The sequence below is a fragment of the Mauremys mutica genome, chromosome 15 (genome assembly GCF_020497125.1).
Source record: "Mauremys mutica isolate MM-2020 ecotype Southern chromosome 15, ASM2049712v1, whole genome shotgun sequence".
NCBI lineage: Eukaryota > Metazoa > Chordata > Testudines > Geoemydidae > Mauremys > Mauremys mutica.
This window is the reverse complement of record NC_059086.1, coordinates 26,293,384-26,313,261: the sequence shown is the minus strand read 5'-3', so window position 1 is coordinate 26,313,261 and position 19,878 is coordinate 26,293,384. Positions and strand designations below refer to the sequence as shown.

The window sequence follows — 19,878 nt, the reverse complement described above, 5'->3', positions numbered from 1 at the left end:
CAGCTGCTCTGGTCCACCAGCTGTCCTGTGATCCGCTCCAGCCGTCCTCACGAGCTGCTCAGCTCCACTCACCCAGTGGCTGCACAAACTGCTCCACTCTGCTCTGCCAGTATTGCTTCAGGCTCCCCCACTCATCAGCACAGTGCTCTCAGCTCAGCAAGTCCAGCTCTTCAGTGAATTCAGCTCAGTAACCTGCATCTAGATTCTTAAGGGAATCAAAAGTTAACTCTGACATTCCACAGTGGAGAGAGGCACAGGTGGAACTGGTGCTTCTGGCTCACACAAGGAGCCTGCACCACCAAGTACAGATACTGGCCCCCAGCCTCTCTCCTTTCAATGGGTTTTGGAACTCATGTGCCCCATCTAGCAAGTGCTATCCAGCTGACAAGGAAACCCCCCATCACAAGACAATTTTGTAGTTCCCCATTTACCCAATCGGGGTGACAACATTTCATTCCTCCTGCCCCAATAACAACGAAATTGGGGCTCCCACAGCTGTGAAAACAACCATCCCATACTGCTTTGCGGTATGCTAAGTGGGGTGGGAGTGCCCATGCAAATAACTGAAATGCTAATGCGAATACTGGAACCTGCCACTCTGCACTCCCCATAATCTACCACCAGATGTCAGGGTAGAGCTCATCCTGACTCTGCTTACACTCAAATGTGTGTCATTTCTTTACAGCCCAACTACAGGGGGAAATTGGTAAGTTTGGTGTGTTCAGAGTGTTATATCACCTATTTTCTTTGATCTGTGGGATGCAACCTTAAACAGCTTAAGTTAGTTAACATAATAAAGAGGGTTTTTTTGTTTTACATGTCTTCTTGTTTTCAGTAACCCAAATTTAATACACAGATTAACTTTGTTTACAATGTAGTTGGGACCAAGTCTTTTATAACACAAGCTATACCTTTTCAATCAATTCTGTGAGCAGGGCCTGCCTCGCTCACAACTTAACTTTGTTTTATAGCAGCAAGATTTTAACTACTTTAGCTCAGGCCTCATACCAGGCCTCTGATATCTGGGCTTATGTCTGAAACATGGGCTTATGTTTCAGGCCCTCTTCCTACTACACCTTCCGTTGATGCAGAGATGAAACTCATGATGGACTTACATTTGCTTTATATTTGCTGACTGGAGCAGCCCTCCCTCACAGAACAGTCCACTGCACAGCCATAGCCAGAAGTATCCCTGCTGAAAATGCAGAGCTTCTAGTGCAATCTAGTAGCAATTTAAACCTAGGGTTGTCAGGTGTCCGGTTTTCGACCGGAACAGGTCGAAAAGGGACCCTGGTGGCTCTGGTCAGCACCGTCGATCAGGCCATTAAAAGTCCAGTCGGTGGTGCTGCAGGTCTAAGGCAAGCTAGCCCCTGTCTATCTTGGCACCACACTGCGCCCTGGAAGCAACCAGCAGGTCCAGTTCCTAGGCGGGGGTGCACAGGACTCTATGCACTGCCCCCGCCCTGAGCACCGGCTCCGCACTCCCATTGGCCAGGAACCATGGGGAGGGCAGTGCCTGCGGGCGAGAGCAGCGTGCAGAGCCTCCTGTCATCCCACACACACGCCTAGCACCCAGACCTGCTGGCTGCTTCTGGGGCACAGGGCGGAGCCAGGACAGGTAGGGACCAGACTGCCTTAGACTTCCTGTGCCACTGACTGGGAGCCACCCAAGGTAAGCCTGTGCCCCAATGCAGAGCCCCAGCCCTCTGCCCCTGCCCTGAGCCCCCCACCAAATCCAGAGACCCCTCCTGCATCCCAAAGCCCTCAGCCCCCAGATCCTGCACCAGCTCCCACACCCCAACCCCCTGCCTCAATCCACAGCCCCCTCCTGCACTCTGAATCCCTTGGCCCCACAGCCTGGAGACCACTCCTGCACCCCAAACCCTTTATCCCTGGCCCTACCATAGACCCCATACCCCCAGCCCACAGCCTGCACCCCCTCCCACACCACAGCCCCCTTCCTCAACCTGCAGCCCCCTCCCACACCCCAAATATCTCAGCCCCACTCCCCATCCTGGATCCCCTACTGCACCTCAAACCCCTCATCTCCATCCCACCCCAGAACCTGCACCCCCAGCCATAGCCCTCACCCCCTCCTGCACCCCAACTTCCTGCCCCAGCCCAGAGACCCCTCCCACACCCTGAAGCCCTCATTTCTGGCCTCACCCCAGAGCTCGCACCCCAGTTAGAGCCCTCACCCCCTCCCACACCCCAACCCCCTTCCCCAGCACAGTGAAAGTGAGTGAGGGTGGGGGAGAGTGAGCCACAGAGGGAGGGGGAATGTAGTGAGTGGGGGCAGGGCCTCAGGAAGGGGCAGGGCTAAGGTGTTCAGTTTTGTGCGATTAGAAAGTTGGCAACCCTATTTAAGCCCCAGTCATGAATTGGGCCTTTCTAAAAAATAAAGAAAAAAAGTTGCTGTCTTTTTATAACTCTCACCTAATAGACATCTACCCCCCTCGACCTCTATAAAAGAAATTTGTTGAAGAAGAGGGGAATTATTTTCTTACTCAAATAGTTGTCATTCTTTTGCAGACCAACAACAGAGAGAAATGAGTAAATTTTCATTGATTTATATAGCCTGCTACTCCAGCAAAGGAAGAAAGTGAGGAATATGGTGGAATTGTGGATGCGGTGTATTTGTTGTTTAGAAATCGGTTCTCTCTGAAAACATTCCACTGCATAGACATGGCGAAATTCATCCCATCTGTATCTATAGTCATGTCAGTAAATTGAGTAAATTAGCCCCTAGGATTTTGGAAAACTCCAACATATTTTTTTCCTGAATTTGTATTCAGATGTTTACAGAGGGGGAAAATTATTTCATTAGTCATATGTGCAATATTGCCAACAGCCTTCTAGCGACCCACAGATTTGAGAAGGAATTTTTAGGAGCTGCATGTATTTGAATGTCCAGCAACGGTGAATTGTCCAGAAGGACCTAGAGGTTGATAGTCAAAAATTCAGCGCAGTGCTTCTGTCCATAAATCCTACTTCATTCTTAATTATCAGGAGAGGGTAAATTAAGCAATTTTAAAAGATCCTTGAAGAAAAGGGCAAAAATTATGTAATTACTCAAATGTGTGTCATTCTTTTACAGATGAGCTTCAGAGACAAATGGGTAAGTTAGCACCGAGTTGTGCAACTGTCTACTCTTGAGGGGAGAGAGGATATTGGCTAGAAATGACTGTATTGTTGTTGAAGGAACAAAGGGCAGCAGTGATGAACTGGAGGGAGATTAGAGAAGTTTATTGCAGCTAGTAGTTGGGATACACTGCTCATTAGTGATCAGGGCATTGTTGGAAGTGGCTGTTATTTGTGCTGGGTTGGGAATGTCAGAGGAAGCTACAGTTTGTTGCCATTTTTGGCACATCTGCTGGGAAATATATGAGCTCTCCTGGGGAATATCATCTCAAGGGGGATGGGCTTCCCAGCTCATGAAGGAGATAAAGTGTGCTGCCTGGAAACCTACACTTTGAAGCCAAAGCAGGTTCTATCCATGAATCCTGGACCATCCACAGAGAGAACAGGAGTACTTGTGGCACCTTGGAGACTAACAAATTTATTTGAGCGTACGCTTCTGTGGGCTACAGCCCACTTCATCAGATGCATAGAATGGAACATATAGTAAGAAGATATATATACATACAGAGAACATGAAAAGGTGGAAGTCTCTAAGAGGCAAATTAATTAAGATGAGCTATTATCAGCTCAACTTCAGAACAGAAATATCAGAACAGAAATTGTCTGAGGTGTCAGTCTCTAGGCTCTAGCCAATCCTGTTAATAAAGACTGGAAGGGCAAGGGAGGCATGAGGATTCAGCCTGATGTGGGGTTGGCCTCTCTGACAAAAGACAATCCACAGGGGAAAGTCTCTTCTGAATCAGATCTGTTTAAGGAACTGAGTAGTGATGTATTTCCTCATGGGAATGTGAGGAGACATTCCTGCTCAGATCCAATACTCTTCTATATGGATGAGGGAAGGAATTTTTATCAGAAGAAGAGGAATGAATGGAAGTGCAAGAGTCAGATCCAGACTCTGGAGAAATGACATCCCCAGATGAGACTGTAGGGGACAAGTCAGCCTTTCCACCTTCTGAAGATGCAGTGGAATCCCATGAGTTAGTGGATCATATGGCGAAGATATTAGATATTCCTTAGTTTCAACTGAGATATCCTCTCATCCTGTATTTGATATACTGGTAGATGTGTTGGAGGCTGAAATGCTGTCAGGTTGGCCATAGACAGCTGCAGCGGCACAGCAGGCAGCAAACAGAGCTGTAAACAGGGGAGTTTCAGGGGGAGTTCTGTTGGAGGAGCAGGTTTTTGTATTTTGTGTATGGTATTTTGGAGTTTGTATGTGTGGATGCTGGTAGGGGCAGTGTGCTGGAAGAGAAGCTGAGCCCTGCTTAGGGGGCGGGGCTTCTCTGCTTAGGGGTCCTATAAAGGTAGCCAGCCAGTCAGGCAGCGGCATAGACAGCTGCAGCGGCACAGCAGCCAGCAAACAGAGCTGTAAACAGGGGAGTTTCAGTGGGAGTTGACAAAGGGAGGTTGCGGGGGAGACTTAAAGACCTTTGCAGAGGAACTGACAGGCTAGTGAAGGGAGTGAGTGGTAGTCTGCCAGTGTTCTGGTGCCTGTTGGGGGTTTGTTTTGGTTTGTGTTTCTTGGACTAACAGGTTTTAGGTGGGAAGGCTATGACCGATACAGAGGCAGCAGTGAAAGACACAATGAGGATGACTGGATGTGGAAGCTGCGGCATGTACATGATCCTGGAGGGAGTACCTGAAAAGAGTTTCGTCTGCATGAAGTGCCGCCTGATAGAACTGATGGAAGAAAAGATCCGAGGACTGGAGATGCAGGTGGAAACTCAGGTTGAGTTTAGAAGGGGGTTCGAGCGGATGATGGAGCAAAGACATGAGGAGGCTGAAGGGATGATCTCAGACTTGCAGATGGAAGCAGGACCAAAGAATTCTGAGGGGAGACTGCTGAGTGAGGAAAGTGGAGGGTGGAAGCATGTGACTAAGAGAACCAGGCAGAGGAAAAGACGGGCCAGTGAAGGAGAACTAGAGCTCAGGAACAGGTTTGCAGAGTTGGAAAATGAAGAAGGGGCACAGCAGGTCGTCGCTGAAGGTGAGAGGGCAAGGAAAAAGAAAAGAGCAGCTAGTCCTACAGGAAGCGGGGATGAGTCAATGGAGACACCAAATATGAGCCCCTGGAGGATACGGGCTGGGTTGTGGAGGATTGCAAGGGTGAATAGGAATCGAGAGGACTTGCAGCCAGTGGGAGCAGGGGATAGACCGGAGAATCACACTGTCACCAGGAAAAGGCAGGTCTATGTGATTGGGGACTCCTTACTGAGAAGAATAGACAGGTCTATAACTAGAGCTGATCCAGAGAACAGAAGGGTGTGCTGTCTGCCGGGTGCTAAGATACAGGATGTGGACCTGAGGCTGAAAAGGATCCTAACGGGAACGGGAAAGAATCCGTTGATTGTCCTTCATGTGGGAACAAATGATACGGCTAGATTCTCGCTGGAACGTATCAAGGGAGACTATGCCAGACTGGGGAAGACACTTAAGGAAATCGAGGCTCAGGTGATCTTCAGTGGGATTCTGCCTGTTCCTAGAGAAGGGCAACAAAGGTGTGACAAGATTATGGCAATGAACAGATGGCTCAGGCAGTGGTGCTATAAGGAGGGCTATGGAATGTACGGCCACTGGGAAGCATTCATGGACAGAGGACTGTTCTCTCGGGATGGACTTCACCTGAGTAAGGAGGGAAATAGACTTCTAGGATGGAGGCTCGCCCAACTGATTAAGAGAGCTTTAAACTAGGAATTTGGGGGAGATGGTTGGGAGATGTCCAGGTAATCTCCACGCCGGAATTTAACACTGAGAGGGAAAAAAACAAAGTAAGAGAGGATACAGCCATGGGCAGAAGAATGGACATAAGGAGGAAGGGTAGTGTAGATACCAGTCTAATAGGTGATACTGGTGGTAGAATGTCTGTGCCTAACCAGGTAAAGAATGTCAGTGAAGCCAAACGGCAAAAATTAAGATATCTGTACACTAATGCGAGACACCTAGGTAACAAAATGGAGGAACTAGAGCTACTGGTGCAGGAAGTGAAACCGGATATTATAGGGATAACAGAAACATGGTGGAATAGTAGTCGTGACTGGAGTACAGGTATTGAAGGCTATGTGCTGTTTAGGAAAGACAGAAATGAAGGCAAAGGTGGTGGAGTAGCATTGTATATCAATGATGAAGTTAACTATAAAGAAATAAGAAGAGATGGAAATGGATAAGACAGAGTCTGTCTGGGCAAAAATCACATTGGGAAACAAAGGTACTAGAGCCTCCCCTGAGATAGTGCTTGGGGTGTGCTACAGACCACCGGGATCTGATTTGGATATGGATAGAGACCTCTTTAATGCTTTTAATGAAGTAAACACTAATGGGAATTTTGTGATCATGGGAGACTTTAACTTCCCAGATATAGACTGGAGGACAAGTGCTAGTAACAATAATAGGGCTCAGATTTTTATGGATGTGATAGCTGATGGATTTCTTCACCAAGTAGTTGAAGACCCAACAAGCGAGGATGCCATTTTAGATTTGGTTTTGGTGAGTAGTGAGGACCTCATAGAAGAAATGGTTGTAGGGGACAACCTTGGTTCTAGTGATCATGAGCTAATTCAGTTCAAACTAGATGGAAGGATAAACAAAAATAGATCTGGGACTAGGGTTTTTTATTTCAAAAGGGCTAACTTTAAAGAATTAAGGAAATTAGTTAGGGAAGTGGATTGGACTGAAGAACTTGTGGCTCTAAAGGCAGAGGAGGCCTGGAATTACTTCAAGTCAAAGTTGCAGAAACTATCAGAAGCCTGCATCCCAAGAAAGGGGAAAAAAATCATAGGCATGAGTTGTAGACCAAGCTGGATGAGCAAGCATCTCAGAGAGGTGATTAAGAAAAAGCAGAAAGCCTACAAGGAGTGGAAGATGGGCGGGATTAGCAAGGAAAGCTACCTTATTGAGGTTAGAACATGTAGGGATGAAGTGAGAAAGGCTAAAAGCCATGTAGAGTTGGACCTTGCAAAGGGAATTAAAACCAATAGTTAAAGGTTCTATAGCCATATAAATAAGAAGAAAACAAAGAAAGAAGAAGTGGGACTACTAAACACTGAGGATGGAATGGAGGTTAAAGATAATCTAGGCAAGGCCCAATATCTAAATAAATACTTTGCCTCAGTCTTTAATAAGGCTAATGAGGAGCTTAGGCATAGTGGAAGGATGACAAATGGGAATGAGGATATGAAGGTAGATATTACCACATCCGAGGTAGAAGCCAAACTCGAACAGCTTAATGGGACAAAATCGGAGGGCCCAGATAATCTTCATCCAAGAATATTAAAGGAACTGGCACATGAAATTGCAAGCCCATTAGCAAGAATTTTTAATGAATCAGTAAACTCAGGGGTTGTACCGTATGACTGGAGAATTGCTAACATAGTTCCTATTTTTAAGAAAGGGAAAAAAAGTGATCCGTGTAACTATAGGCCTGTTAGTTTGACATCTGTAGTATGTAAGGTCTTGGAAAAAAATTTGAAGGAGAAAATAGTTAAGGACATTGAGGTCAATGGTAATTGGGACAAAATATAACATGGTTTTACAAAAGGTAGATCGTGCCAAACCAACCTGTTCTCCTTTGTTGAGAAGATAACAGATTTTTTAGACAAAGGAAACACAGTGGATCTAATTTACCTCGATTTCAGTAAGACATTTGACATGGTTCCACATGGGGAATTATTAGTTAAATTGGAAAAGATGGGGATCAATATGAAAATTGAAAGGTGGATAAGGAACTAGTCAAAGGGGAGACTACAACGGGTCGTACTGAAAGGTGAACTGTCAGGCTGGAAGGAGGTTACTAGTGGAGTTCCTCAGGGATCAGTTTTGAGACCAGTCTTATTTAACCTTTTTATTACTGACCTTGGCACAAAAAGCGGGAATGTGCTAATAAAGTTTGCAGATGACACAAAGCTGGGAGGTATTGCTAACACAGAGAAGGACCGGGATATCATACAGGAAGATCTGGATGACCTTGTAAACTGGAGTAATAGTAATAGGATGAAATTTAATAGTGAAAAGTGCAAGGTCATGCATTTAGGGATTAACAACAAGAATTTTAGTTATAAATTGGGGACGCATCAGTTGGAAGTAACAGAGGAGGAGAAGGACCTTGGAGTATTGGTTGATCACAGGATGACTATGAGCCGCTAATGTGATATGGCAGTTAAAAAAGCTAAAGCCGTTTTAGGATGCATCAGGCGAGGTATTTCCAGCAAAGATCAGGAGGTGTTAGTACCATTATATAAGGCACTGGTGAGACCTCATCTGGAATACTGTGTGCAGTTCTGGTCTCCCATGTTTAAGAAGGATGAATTCAAACTGGAACAGGTTCAGAGACGGGCTACTAGGATGATCCGAGGAATGGAAAACCTGTCTTATGAAAGGAGACTCAAAGAGCTTGGCTTGTTTAGCCTAACCAAAAGAAGGTTAAGGGGGGATATGATTGCACTTTATAAATATATCAGAGGGATTAATATTAGGGAGGGAGAGGAATTATTTAAGCTTAGTGCCAATGTGGACACAAGAACAAATGGATATAAACTGGACACTAAGAAGTTTAGACTTGAAATTAGATTAAGGTTTCTAACCATTAGAGGAGTGAAATTCTAGAACAGCCTTCCAAGGGGAGAAGTGGGGGCAAAGGACATATCTGGCTTTAAGACTAAGCTTGATAAGTTTATGGAGGGGATGGTATGATAGGATAGCCTAATTTTGGCAATTCATTTGGCAATTGATATTTGATTATCAACAGGTAAGTGTGCCCAGTGGTCTGTGATGGGATGTTAGATGGGTTGGGATCTGAGTTACTACAGAGAATTCTTTCCTAGGTGCTGGCTGGTGAGTCTTACCCACATGTTCAGGGTTTAACTAATCGCCATATTTGGGGTCAGGAAGGAATTTTCCTCCAGGGCAGATTGGCAGAGGCCCTGGAGGTTTTTCACCTTCCTCTGCAGCATGAGGCACAGGTCACTTGCTGGAGGATTCTCTGCAGCTTGAGGTCTTCAAACCACAATTTGAGGACTTCAAGAACTCAGACATAGCTTAGGGGTTTGTTATAGAAGCGGATGGGTGAGATTCTATGGCCTGCATTGTGCAGGAGGTCAGACTAGATGATCATAATGGTCCCTTCTGACCTTAAAGTCTATGAGTCTATATGTCAATCTAAAAAGTGAGAATAATAAAATCAGAGCAAACTCACTGAGTTTGCTCTGATTTTTAGGGTTTGGAGGCGGAAGGTACTGATCTCTATAACTTTATTGTGCAACAGGGAAGGGATAGAGTATCTCATGGAATTGCATACACTGTATAGCTTTCTAGGCCATACGTCCTCTCAAAATAATATACTACCCATCAGAGGCCAAATACATCCTGTCTGTAGCTCCAGTGAAGTCAGCTGAGTTACACCAGGGAAAAACTAGACTTTGATGAAAACTCCTATTAAAACAATATTTAAATTGATTTGTTTAATTCCCATGGAGTGGATTACTGTCCATATTAGGTGTATCCTAACCTTATGTAGAACTTGATATTATTGAGAATAGATTTCAAATACACCCTGAATCTCATGTGAGAACATGTGTGTTCAGTATCCAACTTACACTGCAAAAGAATGAGGATAATTCTTTTAGCAGTAAAACAGTGAAGTCATGATGACAGACAAAATATAGAATGAGATAATGGCTGAATATACAGATAGCATAAGCCATGGACCAAAATATTTAGCTCACTGTATATGAGTTTGTAGGAATATGGCTCATTAATACTAAAGCTCATGAATAAAATTAATAAATCAAGTAGCCAATTGCAATGTTAACCATGTGTTCAAAAAACAAAGACATAAATGTTGATCAAATGTATTTTTGCCAAAGAATTTGAGAATGAAATAGGTAAATTTGCATTTTTAAGACTCCTTCCATTTTTTTATCTTTCTATATGCATTTTTAGTAGAAATGTATATCCTATGTTTCTAAATTTTGCTTGCAGGAGAGAAGACAGAAAGGGGTATTTAAAGCAGCAAAAGAGGGAGGGATAGGATATCAGTCTTAAAATGTAATACAATCTTTTTCTGGTGTGGAGGAGAATCTATGTATTTAATATTTCACATTCATTCCATTTTCAATAACACTTCAGGGGGAAATTTAGTCTTTCTGCATGGTTTCTGCTCCATTTCAGTCAAACAGAGAACACACAAAGCTCAACTGTAGACATACTTTGAATTCATTTCAGGAGACATAGGAAGAGGGCAGTTTCTGCCATTGCTTAGGAACAGGGTGCTTTTCACAGTGATTGGGACAGGCTGGCACACGTGAGTAACTCAGTACTGTGCAAACATAGGATTCTGAGTGTTTCTCAGTTGGTTTGAGGGCATTTCTCCCTGGTTAATCTGGGTAATTTCTGCTGCTGGGTATCCGTGAGGGTTGGACATTTATCAGTGGGAAAGGGCCAAAAGGGTTTGGTAACTGTGTTGGAGGCTGAAATGCTATCAGGCAGGCCATTTGGAAATATAAAATGTGAGAATAATTGTTAACTTGAGCTTGTTCCTGCTGTCAGTGAATTCATTGGCAGGAATCCCACTGATGCCAACGGGGCAGAAATAGGTCCCAAATATAAATTGCATTTATTGGCAATATTTTTTTTCCAGGCCGGCACCAGGTGGAAAATAGTAAGTTTGCTCTGATTTCTAGGGTTTGGAGGTGGAAAGTCAAGTATTTCCCTATTGGTGAATTTCTTTAAGAGGGTGATAATGAGAGATCTTCTCAGTTATGCATGAAAGGGACCCAAGGTGGTTCCCTCACCTGAGACAGAACAGATTGAGCATTATTTCATTGGGGACCATTGAGATAACTAGTTTACACAGCAAGACAAAATGTGTAGTTACTAGAATGCATGTCATTCCTTTGCAACCAAGTTACAGAAGGCACTAGGAAAGTGGTACATTGATTTTTTTGCAGTCTTCTCATCAACCAGAGGTGAGAGGCAGTTTACAATGAGACTGCATTGAATCTGAGATTAAGCAGACAAAACTTCACATATGACTCCCATTGTACAATATCAAATACAACGTAATTTAATCCTCAAATTGTTTTTCTGGCAGGAAACAAAGTAGAAAGTTTTTTTGCTGCTATATTTCAGATAATTTAGGATAATTTGCTGTTAAAAAAAGTTACATTCTCTGCATCATTTCTTTTTCAGCAACTCTCCAGCCAATAATCCGTAAGTCAAAGTTGCCTTTTCAGTACTTCCACTCAAAATCAACAAATGTCTGTGAGAAAGTTTTTCAGTCTTTCCTTAATGATGCCCTTCATCCTACTGGCCACAAAAGTGTGTCATTGTCTTGTCTGTACAAAATCTTAATTCAGAATATGGTAGGCTCTGAGGAAGGCTGCTTCTACTCTGACATTTTTTTAAAAAACCTCTATTCATTTGTTCTTCCAGTTTCAGTATCAAAAATGGTCTTTTCAAAATACAAAGGACTGTTCTGAGAAACTTTGGGGCTGACAATGAAAAATTTCACAGGACCTAATTTATTCACAGTATGTAGATAATTCTTGCTATTCCAGAAATTAAGTATTGACATAGTCAATGATATTGAGAACCAAATTTTCAATAACAAAAAAAAATACAAATTGTGATCATATTTATTCTTTTGCAGAACAACTCCAACATGAAAATGGTAAGTTTGCTCTGATTTCTAAGTATCAGAAGGGTAGCCGTGTTAGTCTGGATCTGTAAAAGCAGCAAAGAGTCCTGTGGCACCTTATAGACTAACAGACGTATTGGAGCATGAGCTTTCGCGGGTGAATACCCACTTTGTCAGATGCATGTAGTGCTATTACATGGATCTGACAAAGTGGGTATTCACCCATGAAAGCTCATGCTCCAATACGTCTGTTAGTCTGTAAGGTGCCACAGGACTCTTCTGATTTCTAAGCAGCTGCACTGTTTTTTCTTTATAAGTCAACTGTATATCCTCTATTTCTAAATCTAAATTAAATCCTATGAATATTCCATTGTGTAGCAGAGTTTAAGAACAGATAGTGCACTCTTACTGCACTCTAAGTTATGTGAGGTATCCTTCCCCATATAAATAGTCCCTTTGCCAAATACAGATTTCTCTCCATTTTCTTTAATAATGCCTTATTCTATTAATTTATTTGTCTAGAAATATATAAAATACTGATGCTTAGAGTACCAAGCATCTTAAAAATCATTACTTTTATTGTATAAAGCCTGTCATGTTGTCTAGATTTCTTTCACTCCTCCAGGGATCTGATACATCCCGTCCTCTGCCTCTTTACAAATTTGATTGATAGAGGTAATAGTGTTGATGTAATAGATGTCTATAAGGCATTTGATGTGGTATCACATGACATTTGGATTAAAAAAACAAATGAATATATAATTAAAATGATATGCGATAAATGGATTTAAAGATTACTAACTGATAGGTTTCAAAATGTAATGCAAAATCCTCACAGAGTGGGTGTGTTTTTAGTGAGGACCCACAGACATCAGTTCTTGGCATTACTCTATTTAACATTTTCATCAATGGCCTGGAAGATGGGAAGATTATTACTCTTCCATCCACGAAGAAGCTTCACCTTCACTAACGGTACATCTACATTGGCGCTGGAGATGTAATTTCCAGCTTGGATAGACATAACTGTGCTAGTTCTGATTGAGCTAGCATGCCAAAATTAGCAGTTGTATTGGTGGGTCCTACACTTCCAGGCAGATCCAGTGGCCTCAGAAGCTCACTAAGGCCCTCAATATGACCTCCCTTTCTCAGTATAGTGGCAAAGGTCCCAGCTTATTGAGCTACTTTCATCACAGGCCAGTATGGGAGGTGGGAAGGTGGTACCCACAGTCTCTGTTGCTCCTCCTGCCTGGACTAAAGTCTGCTTCCCCTCTCAGGGGGATCTCTGTAAAGCATGGGGGGAAGGGGAGAACTGAGGCCTACCTTCTACTCTGGGTTCCAGCCCAGGGATCCTAATGGTAGCAGCTGTTGGCGGTTTTCCCTTCACCACTGATGTTGCTTTGATTCCCATGGTCTCCTTTTCCTAGCTTCACCCTTACCTGAGGATAAAGCAATGCTTCCTCTCCTCCAGCTCCTTTCAGCTGGGCTTCCCCCAAGGAGACTGGAAAGGAGAGCTTTTAAGCAGAATGAGTGAGACCTTGTCTGGTTCCAGCTGTCTCCATTAGCCTAACGGCCTTAACTGACCCTTTGCCAGTTAATTGGGGTCAGGTGCCGGCATTAGCCTAACAACCTTAACTGGTTAATTGGCATCAGGTGTCTTGATTAGCCTGGAGTAGCCTTGGTTTGGATATCCAGGGAACAGGGACCTGCTCGTTGTGAAGCTGATACACGTGCCTTCTGCTACTCTCTTATACCCTTCTGGTCCGAGTCCGTAACACAGTATAGTCATGTCTGCATGGGCAGCACGATGGGCTAGCTGCTCGAAGTACATAGCTAGTTTTTCAGATGAGATCATACTTTTGGCAGCTAGCCCCGCACACTGCTGTCACTGCCACTCTGACACCTTTATTTCTAGTCCCCCAGCACAATCAGAGCTAGCACAGTTATGTCCACCTGAGCTGCGATTTACACCCCCACCTGTAGTGTACACATAGTATCATAGAATATCAGGGTTGGAAGGGACCTCAGGAGATCATCTAGTCCAACCCCCTGCTCAAAGTAGGACCAATTCCCAACTAAATCATCCCAGCCAGGGCTTTGTCAAGCCTGACCATAAAAACCTCTAAGGAAGGAGATTCCACCTCCTCCCTAGGTAACACATTCCAGTGCTTCACCACCCTCCTAGTGAAATAGTGTTTAGACCTCCTCCACTGCAACTTGAGACCATTGCTCCTTGTTCTGTCATCTGCCACCACTGAGAACAGCCGAGCTCCATCCTCTTTGGAACCCCCCTGCAGGTAGTTGAAGACAAATTCCCCCCTCAGTCTTCTCTTCTGCAGACTTAATAACCCCAGTTCCCTCAGCCTCTCCTCGTAAGTCATGTGCCCAGGTGTGGCCTCACCAGTGCCGAACAGAGAGGAAGAATCACTACCCTCACTCTGCTGGCAATGCTCCTACTAATACAGCCCAGTATGCCATTGGCCTTCTTGGCATACTGCTGATTCATATCCAGCTTCTCATCCACTGTAATCCCCAGGTCCTTTTCTGCAGAACTGCTGCTTAGCCAGTTGGTCTCCAGTCCGTAGTGGTGCATGGGATTCTTCTTTCCTAAGTGCTGGAATCTGCACTTGTCCTTGTTGAACCTCATCAGATTTCTTTTCGAACAATCCTCCAATTTGTCTAGGTCACTCTGGACTCTATCCCTACCCTCCAGTGTATCTACCTCTCCTCCCAGCTTAGTGTCACCTGCAAACTTGCTGAGGGTAAAATTAATCATCCAGATCTTTGATAACGATGTTGAACAAAACCGGCCCTGGGGTACTCCGCTTGATACCAGCTGCCAACTAGACATCGAGTCTTTGTTCACTACCCATTGAGCCCAACAATCTAGCCAGCTTTCTAGCCATCTTATAGTCCATTCATCCAATCCATACTTTTTTAACTTTCTGGCAAGAATACTGTGGGAGACTGTATCAAAAGCTTTGCTAAAGTCAAGATATATCACATCCACCACTTTCCCCATATCCACACAGCCAGTTATCTCATCATAGAAGGCAATCAGGTTGGTCAGGCATGACTTGCCCTTGGTGAATCCATGTTGACAGTTCCTGATCAACCTCCTCTCCTCCAAGTGCTTCAAAATGGAGTCCTTGAGGACCTGATCCATGATTTTGCTGGGGACTGAAGTGAGGCTGTAGTTACCCAGGTTCTCTTTCTTCCCTTTTTTTAATATGGGCACTATATTTGCCTTTTTCCAATTGACTGGGACCTCCCCCGATCTGGTTAGTGAAGTCCAGTGCTGGGCTTTAGTCCATCAGTTAAATAATTCTTATTAATAAGAAGGAAAATAATGATCATAGTAACTTATGGAATGATGATGATGGTTGACTTGTGGGACTGGGTGTGGGGTAGACATACTTGCTTATGCTATAGTGTCCTGCACACGTTCATCCTTTGTTGCAGTCTTTCTATAACAGGTTAAACAGCTCCTTATCCTAAGTTATCCTGCATAGAAAACATAGTTCAAATTATCTAGAGAACACATGTATTTTATTCAAATGTATGTCATTAATTTGCAGAGGAACTGCGAGAGAAATGTGGTAAGTTTGTATTCATCTCTATAACTTTATTGTGCAGCAGGGAAGGGATAGAGTATCTCATGGAATTGCATACACTGTATAGTTTTCTTGGCCATACGTCCTCTCAAAATAATATACTACCCATCAGAGGCCAAATACATCCTGTCTGTAGCTCCAGTTAAGTCAGCTGAGTTTCACCAGGAAAAAACTAGACTTTGATTAAAACTTCTATTTAAACAATATTGATTTAATTCCCATGAAGTGGATTACTGTCCATATTAGGTGTATCCTAACCTTATGTAGAACTTGATATTATTGAGAATAGATTTCAAATACACCCTGAATCTCATGTGAGAACATGTGTGTTCAGTATCCAACTTACATTGCAAAAGAATGAGGATAATTCTTTTAGCAGTAAAACAGTGAAGTCATGATGACAGACAAAATATAGAAAGAGATAAAGGCTGAATATACAGATAGCACAAGCCATGGACCAAAATATTTAGCTCACTGTATATGAGTCTGTAGGAATATGGCTCATTCATACTACTGCTCATGAATAAAATTAATAAATCAAGTAGCCAATTGCAAGGTTAACCATGTGTTCAAAAAACAAAGACATAAATGTTGATCAAATGTATTTTTGCCAAAGAATTTGAGAATGAAATTGGTAAATTTGCATTTTTAAGACTCCCTCCAATTTTTTATCTTTTTATATGCATTTTTAATAGAAATATATGTCCTATGTTTCTAAATTTCGCTTGCAGGTGCGAAGACAAAAAGAGGTATTGAAAGCAGCAAAAGAGGGATGGATAGGATATCAGTGTTAATAATGTAATACAATCTTTATTTGATAAAACAGTCTTTTTCTGGTGTGGAGGAGAATCTACATATTTAATATTTCAGCATTAATTTCATTTTCAATAACACTTCAGGGAGAAATTTAGTCTTTCTGCGTGGTTTCTACTCCCTTTCATTCAACAGAAAATCATCCTAAACTCAAGTATAGACATACCTGGAGTAATTTCTTTGGGGCAACACAGGGGGAGGGAGTGTTTCTGCAATTGCTTAGGGCCAGGGAGTTTTTCACAGTGATTGGGAAGGACTGACACATGTACTGGGTAATAGTGGGATTCTGAATTGGCTTGAGTACATTTATCCCTTGGGGAATCTAGGTATTTTCTGCAGATGGGAGTCAATCAGGATTGGGTATTTATCAGCGCCGGAGGGCTGAAGGTGTGTTGTAGCTGTATCAGAGGCTGGAATAGTGTTGGACATATATCAATATAAAAAGTTAGAATAGTTCTTTACTTAAAGCCTGTTCTTGTTTTCAGTTAAATCAATGGCAGGAGTCTCACTGATGTCAAGGAGCAGGACTGGGTCCCCTGTATGAAAAGAAAGTGCATTTACTGACAATATTTTTTTGTTCAGGCCAGCACCAGGTGGAAAGCCATAAGTTTGCTCTGATTTCTAGGGCTTAGAGTGGAAAGGTCAAATGTTACCCTCTTGGTGAATTTCTTGGTGAATTTCTAAGAGGGGCAATGGTGAAAGATCTTCTCAGTTATCCAAGGAGTTGAGGGGGTTTCCTTACCTGGGACAGGCTAGATTGAGCATTATTTCCCTGAGGACCACTGAGATGACTGGTTTACACAACAGGGCAAAATATGTAGTTACTCAAATGTGTGTCATTCCTTTTCAACCTATCTACTTAAGGCACTGGGAAAGTGTACTTTTTTAAGTATCAGAGGGATAGCTGTGTTAGTATGGATCTGTAAAAAGCAACAGAGAATCTTGTGGCACTTTATAGACTAACAGAAGTATTGGAACATAAGCTTTTGTGGGTGAATACCCACTTTGTCAGATGAATGTAGTGGAAATTTCCAGAGCCAGGTATAAATATGCAGGCAAGAATCACTCTAGAGATAACGAGGTTGGTTATGACACCATCAGCTCAGGATTAAACAAAGACTGTGAATGGCTAACAAAAAGCAGTTTTTCCTCCCTTGGTATTCACACCTCAACTGCTGGAAGAGGGCCTCATCCTCCCTAATTTAACTAACCTAGTTATCTCTAGACTGATTCTTGCCTGCATATTTATACCTGCCTCTGGAAATTTCCACTACATTCATCTGACAAAGTGGGTATTCACCCACAAAAGCTTATGCTCCAATACTTCTTTTAATTTATTTTTTTTGGTAGTCTTTTCAAAGAAAGGAGAAATATAGTTTACTATGAGACTGCATTGAAACTCAGATTAAGCAGGCAAAATTTCACATCGGATTCCCACTGTACAATATCAAATACAATTTAATGTAACCCTCAGTTTTTCAAGTGAAACAGAATGCAGAAAGATTTCTGTATATATGATGCATCTGGTAATTTAGGAGATCCTTTCGTTTAAAAAAAAGTGACACTGTCTGTCTCATTTGGGGAAAAACTCTGAATGAGTTATTTCAACATTTCTTTTTCAGCAACTCTCCCTCAGATAATCCGTAAATCAAAGTTGCCTTTTCAGCACTGAGAAAGTTTTTCCTTCTCTTTCCTGAATAATGAACTTTGCCCTGCCAATCACAGAAGTGTGCCACAGGCCTGGCTGTACAACATTGTCATTCAGCGTATGATAGGCTCTGAGTTTTGCCGCTTCTGTTCCATGACATTTTTTTTTTGAAAATCTCCTCTGTCCTTCCAGTCTCAATAGCAAAAAAAGGTCTTTCTAAAATTCAAGGGACTGTTTTGAGAAACTTTGGGGCTGATACAAAGCCCATCAAATCCAATGGAAAGTCTCACAGGGCCTAATTTCTTCACTGAATGTAGGTAATTATTGCTATTTCAGAAGTTCGTTATTGACATACTCAGTGGTATTGAGAACCTAACTTTCAATAACAAAAAAATGCAAATCTTGATTACATGTTTTTCTTTTGCAGAGCAACTCCAGCATGAAAACAGTGAGTTCTTCCAATTTCTAAGCAGGTGCACTGAGATTTTTCTTGTTAACTCAGCTGCATATCTTATATTTCTAAGACTAAATAAAAGCCCCCAAATGACCCATTGCGCAAGCAGAATTTAAGAAAAGATACTGTTCCATTGGTGTGTGAATCTGCAAACTTTGAGTTGCATGAGGTATCCTTCCCCACATAAATTGTCCCTTCGAAGATAGTTGGGCAAATACAGCATTTTCTCAGTTTTTCATAACATAAAACATGCATTAATAGCCACACTTCTACCTTAGTAAGAACTGAACAAATATTTTAAGGATGCAACCTAAAGCTTTCTTGTACTTAATATACTTAATTTATAGATTCATACATGCTGATTTTTACTTAACTTTTTCCTTAATAATTTGCCTTATCGGTAGATATGCCATTAATGATTTATTTCTGTGACACAGGGGAGTTTTTCTTAAATTGCTTAGGGACAAGGAGCTTTTTGCAGTGTTTGTGAGAGACTTTCACATGTGAGTCACTTAGTACTGGCAAAAGTGGGATTCTGAGTGTTTCTGAGTTGGTCTGAGTGCATGTGTCCCATGTTTATCTGGATATCTTCTGCTTATCGGTATCAGCGGGGATTGGGCATTTATCATTGGGGAAGGCCAAAGAAGTTTGGTAGCTGTGTTCGATGCTGGCATGGTGTCAGGTTGGCCATATGACAATATAAAAAGTGAGAATACTCGTTTATTTTGAGCCTGTTTCTGCTCTCAGAGAAATCAATTGCAGGAGTCCCACTGATGTCAGGGGGGCACGACTGGATCCCCAGTATGAAAAAAAAGTGCATTTATTGAGAATATTGGGGGGGGAGGGGTTCCAGACTGTCTCATGGTGGAAAAAAGTAAGTTTGCTCTGATTTCTAGGGTATGGAAGAGGATGGTCAAGTATTGACTTCTTGGTGAATTTCTTTAAGAGGGTGATAATGAGAGATCTGATCATTTGTGCCTAAATGAAAGTCCAAATGGTTCCCTCACCTGGAAGAGGACAGATTGAGCATTATTTACTGGGGGACTATTGAGATGATTGGTTTATACAATAGCGCAAATATGTAGTTACTTCAAATGTGTTTCGTTCCTTTGAAACCCAGCTATGGAAGGCACTGGGAAACTGTAAAATGATTTATTGTAATCTTTTTATCAGGCAGAGGAGAGAGACAGCTTATGGTGAGACTACATAGAACTGAGATTGAGCAGACAAATCTTCATCTCTGAATCCCATTGTATAATATTAAATGCAATCAGGTTTAACCCTCAGTTTGTTTTTCTGGCAAGAAATAAAGCAGAAAGTTTTCTATTGCTATGATGTGTCTGATAATTTGGGAGATCTTTAAGTAAAAAAAAAACACATTACGTTCTCTGCCTCATTCAGAGAAACACTCTGTGTTAATTCAACTTTTCTTTTTCAACCACTCTCCAGCAGATAATGTGTAAGTCAAAGTTGCCTTTTCAGCACTTCCATCAAATTGACAACTGTCTGTGAGAAAGTTTTTCCATCCATTTCCTGAATAATTCCCTTCCTCCCGCCAGTCACAAAAGTGTGCTATTGGTTT

The 19,878-nt window shown here is 42.4% G+C and overlaps 1 protein-coding gene across 18 annotated transcripts in view; it reads left to right on the top strand.

Annotated features, from left to right (window-relative positions):
• LOC123350389 (butyrophilin-like protein 2) overlaps positions 1-19,878 on the top strand; it is a 162,175-nt gene that overhangs the window by 52,148 nt on the left and 90,149 nt on the right. For 14 of the 18 annotated variants that reach the window (XM_044988944.1, XM_044988958.1, XM_044988946.1 and 11 more), the window contains 7 exons: positions 686-706; positions 3,098-3,118; positions 10,772-10,792; positions 11,323-11,343; positions 11,783-11,803; positions 15,346-15,366; positions 18,270-18,290. In XM_044988944.1, the coding sequence (XP_044844879.1) occupies positions 686-706; positions 3,098-3,118; positions 10,772-10,792; positions 11,323-11,343; positions 11,783-11,803; positions 15,346-15,366; positions 18,270-18,290 (147 nt within the window). The remainder of the gene's footprint in view (positions 1-685; positions 707-3,097; positions 3,119-10,771; positions 10,793-11,322; positions 11,344-11,782; positions 11,804-15,345; positions 15,367-18,269; positions 18,291-19,878) is intronic. The other 4 variants (XM_044988956.1, XM_044988954.1, XM_044988947.1 and 1 more) reach the window with 2 other exon arrangements.